This window comes from Silurus meridionalis, chromosome 29, assembly GCF_014805685.1.
Source record: "Silurus meridionalis isolate SWU-2019-XX chromosome 29, ASM1480568v1, whole genome shotgun sequence".
Lineage (NCBI taxonomy): Eukaryota > Metazoa > Chordata > Actinopteri > Siluriformes > Siluridae > Silurus > Silurus meridionalis.
The window spans coordinates 35,140-43,140 of record NC_060912.1 but is presented as its reverse complement, the minus strand read 5'-3'; the positions used below and the strand labels follow the sequence as shown (position 1 = coordinate 43,140).

The following is an 8,001-nucleotide window of genomic DNA, read 5'->3' as shown; positions in this document are numbered from 1 at the left end:
CATGATTCTGATGCACATTTACAAAATGATGCACTAAAAAGTTCAAGTATCTCAATCATGGTGCAGAATCACCTGAGATACAAGTTAAGAGTCTCGCACACTAGATATAAATATCTACAGCTCTTTTTCTAGAAGTATAAACAGGTATATGTGTGAATCCTCCTGTCCTTATGAAGTGTAGGAGAAGCTGATCTCTTTCTACCATGAGAGTAGATTAGACCTTCATGTCTGTTATTGGAGTGAAGATGAGGATTTACTCTCCATTCTGACTGATATGTGTTAAGGTCTTGATGTTGACAGATCTTGGGTTAGTCATTACATCATAAACTGTGATCCACAAGGTTCATGAGTACACATGAGTCTAATGAATATAAACAGCTGGATTATCATCCTTTTCCCCCCAAGATGCTTTTGAAGGAAACATTAACAGTAGAAACAGTAAAAATAAATCTAGTCAGTTTTAAGCTGTTTGTCATTATGTAATTTAGCTTTAATGCAATGAAGCTATTCCACTGTTGAAACCTCACAGCTGAAATGCTGAGATGTTCTTTGCAGCCAACTCTGAACACAAAAGCAGAGAGAGAAAGTGTTTATAACTTTATTTATGTGAATCTAATATTCCATCCATGTAGACAATCCAGAGGAGGAGACGGGGCTGAAACAGGCTCTTGCTCTGCTGCGAGATCTGTTGAGTGGTGTGGATCAGCAGGTGCTGGAGCTGGAGCAAACACAGCGTCTGCAGGAAATCCGCTCCAGACTGGACCCACGCTCTCAAGCCAAACTGCGTTCAGAGGCCATGTTCAGACCTGCTGAGCTTCTGCGCAGACAGCTCATACATGAAGGCACACTGCTGTGGAAAACACCCAGCTCCAGACTGAAGGGTATTTTAAGGGAGAGAAATGTGTGTGAGGAATGTGTTGTGATGGACTTACTATAAAATCTAAAAATCTATCTGCAGTCTGTGTGTGTGTGTGTGTGTGTGTGTGTGTGTGTGTATGTGTGTGTCTGTTTGTGTATGTGTGTGTGTGTGTGTGTGTGTGTGTGTGTGTGTGTATGTGTGTATATGTCTGTGTGTGTGTGTGTGTGTGTGTGTGTGTGTGTATGTGTGTGTGTGTGTGTGTATGTTTGTGTGTTTGTGTCTGTGTGTGTGTGTGTGTGTGTGTGTGTGTGTCTGTGTGTGTATGTTTGTGTGTATGTGTGTGTGTGTGTGTGTGTGTGTGTGTGTGTGTATATGTATGTGTGTGTCTGTGTGTGTGTGTGTGTGTATGTGTATGTGTCTGTGTGTGTATGTGTGTATATGTGTGTGTGTCTGTGTGTGTGTGTCTGTGTGTGTGTGTTTTAGCATGCTGCTACTTTTAACATTTGCTTTACTGTTTGTGTCCTGTAGATGTTCGAATTCTCCTCATGACTGATATACTAGTGTTCCTGCAGGAGAAAGATCAGAGATACGTCTTTGCCAGTTTGGTGAGTTCACATACAGTTTATTTGCTCATGCACACAAAAATAACACACTTCTTTGCATGTGAATCCAAACAAATCTGTCTTGTAACAGTTTATGTTTCTCATTTCTGCATAGGATAAATCTACAGTAGTTTCACTACAGAACCTGTTGGTTAGAGATATAGCCAATCAGGAGCGAGGGTTGTTCCTCATCAGCAGTGAGTTCAGTCCACCAGAGATGTACGAGCTGCATGCGGCTTCCAAAGAAGACCGAAATACCTGGTTACGGCACATACAGCAAGCTGTCAGCAGGTAACACACACACACACACACACACACACACACACACACACACACGCACACACACACACACACACACACACACACACACACACACACACACACACACACAGAATTTAAACTCTACTACAAGCTGTGTTCAGATACACTGAATGTAGACTAAGGTAGATCTACGGCACTACAGATTCCAGCCTGTGAGAAATAGAATCATGTTTATGTTTAGATAAAGTGCAGACCATTGACTTGTCAAATATAATCACATGACAACTGCCATTTTTGCAATAACCAATACTGCAAACATGTTTGTTTATTGGGTGAGAGATGTAATTTCTGCATTTTAGACATCCCAAAAGGATTTCTATATAAAGGGTTATGTAGATTTACTATATAGAGTTATATCACAAAATGATATAGGAGGGAAGAACATCCTGCTGATGAGAGTGGTTGAGTTTGAGAGGAATTCTGATACTTTACAATCATGTTGAGCAGAAAAGCATCTCTAAATGGACATGTTTTATGACTCATTTGCTGTAAAATGTTTGATAATGAAGAATTGCCCTGAATGATCAGGGTACATGTGTTCCGTTTAAAGCGGTTAATGAGTTTTTCATTGGTTTTTACAGATGTCCCTCAAGAGAAGAATTCCCATTAATTGAGACAGAGGACAAAGCCCTGTTGCGAAGACTCAAAGGTGCATACAATATTATGCTCTCCAGATTTATCACATAAGGATGAAATGATTTATTAAATATGTTAAATATAACATGCCTTTTTTAATATATGTACATAAATATAATGCCATGGCATGTATTTCTGTTTCATAATGTTGGTATATGTTTTATATTTTGTATATATATTTCCACTTACAGCTGATATCCAGCAGAAGGACAGGGAAGTGTTGGAGCTACTGCAGGAGCGAGTTACACTGTTCTCTGATCTGGCTGAGGTCATGAGTGGTCAAGATGTGGTGCTGCCACCAAACTCCAGGAACCTGTTCAGAGCTGACACACCTCAGGCACCTCGAGGAGAACAGCTGCTTACACAAGCCATAACTGAGGGTGAGGTTCAGGCTTAGGGTTTCTAATAGCACAGTGCTGTTGAATTCCTGATTCTGATTAGTTAGGAGGTGTTGATTACTTTTTTTACAACGTGTTTTATTCCATTTATTTTGTATTGTGTCTAAGTACTATTATTATTCCATGCATAGTTTTAGTACATATTCTAACTGTTTAACATACTCAAGATATTTCCTGCTTTTTTCTAGTGGACAGACTGACCGAGCTGTTTTTAGGTTCTGCTTTTGACCTCCCCATGGGCTGCACTTCCAACGGTCACCACAATTACACAGGGGCGCTAGTGATAAGTGAGTATGAAGAACACAACGATGTTACACCGGAGATTCTGTCCTTTTCTAGACTTTCATATTGATCTATTACGAGAAACTCTTTGAGGACAATTTGGCACACAGTTCTTAAGGAAAAGACTTTTGAGAGATTTAATGTTCGTAAATCACATCAGTCTTTGGCATTAAAAAGCGTTTTCAAAAGCTTTAGAATTCTGCCAGTGTTTAGGGGGTAAAATACTGAATGAGTTCCTATATTTCCATATAATTTGTAAATATAGAATATGTTTGTTCTCATTATGTGCCAATCATTTGTTTTCTCCTCATGGTTTTATTTTTTCTCAGATGGACAGGAGGTGTTAGTCAATGGTTTACAGGAAGCAGCAGCTTCTCAGGTAGGCATGTTTTCAAAAGAGAAGTTAAGAAATAATGAACAATCTGCTTTTCTTGTTTTATTTTATTTTTTATTATTATTTTCATTATAGTAACATTTGTATATTTTAATCATTATACAGTAAAGCAATGAGCTTTAAAGCCTGCTGCATTTAGGAAGATGTTTTTTGCTATTATTGAGTTTTATGTGGTTCTGTAACAGGGATAATTAGTCATTATTCACAACTGTGTGACACTTGTTTCCATGGCAACATGGATTCAGTAAAAACTATCACGATTTTGAAGCAGCACAACTGTAATTGCTGCCAAACTTTGTTTCAGAAATTCCAACCGATCTCTTCCTGTGTAGTGTCTGTAAAGCTTATAACCATAAAGTAGATTTATTAATGATTAAATCATTATTCATAAAAAAAAAAAAATCCTATTTGATATCATATTTCATATTTCTTCTAAAAGCTAATTACATTGAGTTATTTAATCCATTTTATTTTTCCAGGATGGAAATGGTAATCAGCTGGATGACAAGACATCAAGTGAGGTACCAATTTCATTAATTATTTATAAAGTGTATTATAAAGGTATTATACAGACTGAACAGCTTTTTTTTACATGCTTCTGTTGTTTTTGTTTCTTTGGCCAAGTGTGAAGCTGCGTTTTGTTTGTATGGGTGTGTTTTAAAAAACGATTTCTAGGTTATTGGTCTGGAGATGACTTTACGGTAAATTTGGTGATAACTTTGAATAACATGATTGTTTGAACCAACCTTCTCCTTCAGTGATTTTTCTTGATTAATTTATTTTGTTCAATGATGTACATTATTAGTGTAAAATCCAAACTATAAAAATACACATGGAAATCTGTAGTAAACAAAACTGAGTGTTTCAGTTGACAGGTGTTCTCATGTTGTATTCAATATGTAATCAAATACAATCCAATATATATATTCATTTTTTCCAAAATCAAACCAAATTAAGTCAAGAAGTATGGCTCCCTTCACAAACTATAGAAAACATTTGGTCAGTTTTGTGTTCTGGAGTACTCAAGTGTTTTCTGCATCCTACTAAGAAGAAAGGGCTGCATCTAAGCCCTCAGAGAATTCTTGCAGTTCTTCAATTAAGGAAGGCTTATAAGGCCTCTAGAAGCACATGAAAGCATATGTTCATCACAGCACAAAACAAAAAAAACTGCTATGGCTTTTATGGAAAGGCTAAGACTTTAGTTTATAAAATTGTTTGAGCAAACCACAAAAGTTCTGGAACAATATCTTTCATACTGAAGAAAAAGTCAAGTCAAGTTTATTTCTATTGCTCTTTTCACAACAGACATTGTCTCAAAGCAGCTTTACAGAATTTAAAAATGAAGGTGAATGATGTGTGTTTATCCCTAATGAGCAGCCAGCAGCCACCAAATGGTGCTGGTCTATAGATGGTTCGGGATGTTTGCGGCATCTGCTTCTTTATATGTCCACAATCTACCTGAGGTGGGACAAGAAGGCTAGAATTAGGCAGAACCAGGCTCTAAATGGCTCTGAAACAGACATGACAGCATCTAATTACTGAGGGTTAAAAACCACGTATTGATGCTTTTTGAAGTCACTCAGCTGTTCTATGGAGCAAAATGTTTAAAACAGCACATCTGTGTGAAATGCATAGCGGTGTACCCAGCTGTGGCTCTATGTAAGGTTTGTTAAGTGTTTGTTTAGTGTAATGAAGTAGATTTATGCTACACTAATTTAATGAAATATGTTAGAAATACACTTCCCTCTGCAGCCTCTCTTTTCAGCCATTAGGGTTGCACAAGCCTCTGTGCCGCTCCCAAGCCCGGATAAATGGGAAGGTTTGCGTTAGGAATGTCATGTGGAGATACGGAGGCGGATAAGGAAGGGCAACCAGCGTAAAAACATGTGCTAAATCAAACATGCGGATGACCCGCTGTGGTGACCCCTAATGGGAGAAGCCGAAAGAAAGCTTTACAGATTTCAATGATGTGGAGTAGTTGGTGTGCTTGAGCTGTTGCTATAGAACTATAATGTATTAGAACAATAAAACTAATGCATTAATATAAAGCTGTGATTTCAATAACAGCTGAAATTATTGTCAGAGCTGCAAATATAGACAAGAAATAATTCATTATTGCCTTCTGACCAATCAGAATCAACAGTTATGCAGCGCTGTGGTATAGTAAGGATTATTAGATTTGAGTACTCTTTTGAGTGTGTGTGTGTGTGTGTGTGTGTGTGTGTGTGTGTGTGTGTGTGTGTGTGTATTTTAGGAAGTCTCTCAGCGGCTTGTGAATCTCAGCGCTCAGCTTCACGCTCTGCAGGTCAGTTTTAAGCCCAAACCTGATCTGATTTGACTCAGATACAAAACTTACATCAGATTTTGTTTATTACATTTTCATTGCTGTAAATGTGAGTGTAATTAAACAGATCAGAATGAAACTCAATTCCATTTAGGACCTGAGATGGCTGTAATACGAGTCACTCTTTTTACAGGGGGCAGTGATTCGGCAGGACTCTATCGTGGAATTGTACGTGCGTGAGAGTGGGACGTCTGTGTGTCGCCCGGGCCGGTCTCTCTCACGTGACAGCGCTGGTGAAGCGGGGTCAGCAGGTGAGTTGGCACTGCTTCAGCGTCAACACAGTCTCCTGCAGGAGGAGCTCGTACGCCTCCGAGGAGCTGAAGGAAGACTGAAAGATAGTGAGAAGGCTCGGGCCCAGCTCGAAAAACAGCTACGAAACCTGAAGTCCAGCACCGCTGCCCTGGGAGAAAACACAGGACATTCACAGGTACTGTAGAAGTTGTTTACATTCATGAGAAAAAATTTGGTTTTGCGTATCAGGAAATAATCATCTGGTCCTTAGTATGTTTTAAAATTAGGTAATACAACCTCAGATGAACAGCACAAGACATGTTACATCGTGTCTTTAATCATTTCTTTACAAAAATCAGGCAGAAATCAAGAAACCATACGAGAAAAATGTTGATAACTTTAAGACTCAATATTTCTAGGGTAATCGTTAGCAGCAATAACTGGAACTAATTGTGTATATAATAAAGTCTGTACGACTATAAGTCTCTCATCATTGTGAGGAATTCTGTTTCACCCTTTTGTACATCATTGCTTCAGTTTATTGGAAAGAGGTTTGCAGGCATTTGTTTCTGCTCAGATTTCCTAAGCTCCAGCCACAGCATTTCAGTCCAGTTGAGGTCTGGACTTTGACTGGGCCACTGAACACTCAATCCTGTTCTTGTTCAGCTGTTCTGTTGTAGATTTGCAAGTGTGTTTGGGATCATTGTCCTCTTGCATGACCCTATTTTGGCCAAGCTTCAGCTGTCAGACAGTTGATCTCACACGTGACTAGAATATTTTGGAATTCTGATTAAATAATGATCAAATAATCTGAGGTAATATATTAGCAGCACCTGGCTGCTGCTTAGCTTCTTAATTCCTAATGGAATCAGCACGGGTGTACTTAGTTTTTCACACATGGTTTCTCCGTTTTGGCTTGATTGTGTCTCCTTACAGAAAGCATTACTGTATCATTACGATTAAACATTTTCTTATTATAAACACAATACTGCAATACTGTTTATCATATACAATTTATTAGTATGTTTATTATTATTAGGTTCAAGTTTTTTGTGCATTTTTGTAGAATTTAATAATAATAATTGTTTTCTCCTTATGAAGTAACCTGATGCTTTATTCCAGGCGCCGTTACATCGCAAAGGAAGTGAAACTGACCCGAACGTGGACACGCCACTGGCCAGCCAGGCATCTATGGAGCAAACAGACGGCCAGCAGGACTGCAGTGACATTGACGCAGATGTGATCTCAGACGATGACGATGATGAAGACTTGAAGGCGTCTCCCCGTTCTGAAAGCCCAAGAGGTGATATTTTTCAGCATTGTGGTGCTCTGCTTGTGACCCTCTCATCATTAGAAACAAATGTCTTTCTGTGAGATAAATCTTTTAAAGGAAACAGGCTTTTAAAGAAACACATTACTGTGTAGTCCCAGATAATTATACATTCAGTGAATAATCCTGTGAAAGTATCATGTGATAAAGTCCAAAGTATTTCTGAAATACCACTAACATTAAGTTTTACTGCGAGGAGCCGAAACTACTTCCTGTGCCCTGTCCATAAGCAAGAACTAATATTTAGAGCGTAAGCATACATGCAGGATATGTTTATTTACTAATAAAATAAAACAAATAAAAGGTTATTAATAATGTACAATACTAGATAAAAAATAACCAGCACACATACAAATGAATAACTGCTTTATTAATAAAATGTGACAGTTCTATCTGAACACCTCTACAGCTATTCTCCTTGAGTGTTTAATGTGCACACTTTCCTAATCCTCTCCTAATAATTCACATCATTCCTTGGTGCTAGGGAGATGAAATAAAATGCTAGTTGTGTAACTGTGGTTTGATGAACTCACATTACAACCAAGCTTTAATAGGAAATAGTGCTATTCCAATGAGAACTTTGTAAAAGGGGTTCCATAAATGG

General features: G+C 38.2%; 1 protein-coding gene across 12 annotated transcripts in view; it reads left to right on the top strand.

Annotated features, from left to right (window-relative positions):
• The window catches only part of arhgef1a (Rho guanine nucleotide exchange factor (GEF) 1a), a 62,816-nt gene that overhangs the window by 53,232 nt on the left and 1,583 nt on the right, over positions 1-8,001 (top strand). For all 12 annotated transcript variants that reach the window (XM_046843959.1, XM_046843957.1, XM_046843955.1 and 9 more), the window contains 11 exons: positions 633-881; positions 1,388-1,464; positions 1,577-1,752; positions 2,364-2,431; positions 2,610-2,798; positions 3,005-3,103; positions 3,428-3,477; positions 3,972-4,013; positions 5,747-5,797; positions 5,970-6,263; positions 7,190-7,370. In XM_046843959.1, coding sequence (XP_046699915.1) covers positions 633-881; positions 1,388-1,464; positions 1,577-1,752; positions 2,364-2,431; positions 2,610-2,798; positions 3,005-3,103; positions 3,428-3,477; positions 3,972-4,013; positions 5,747-5,797; positions 5,970-6,263; positions 7,190-7,370 — 1,476 coding nt within the window. The remainder of the gene's footprint in view (positions 1-632; positions 882-1,387; positions 1,465-1,576; positions 1,753-2,363; positions 2,432-2,609; positions 2,799-3,004; positions 3,104-3,427; positions 3,478-3,971; positions 4,014-5,746; positions 5,798-5,969; positions 6,264-7,189; positions 7,371-8,001) is intronic.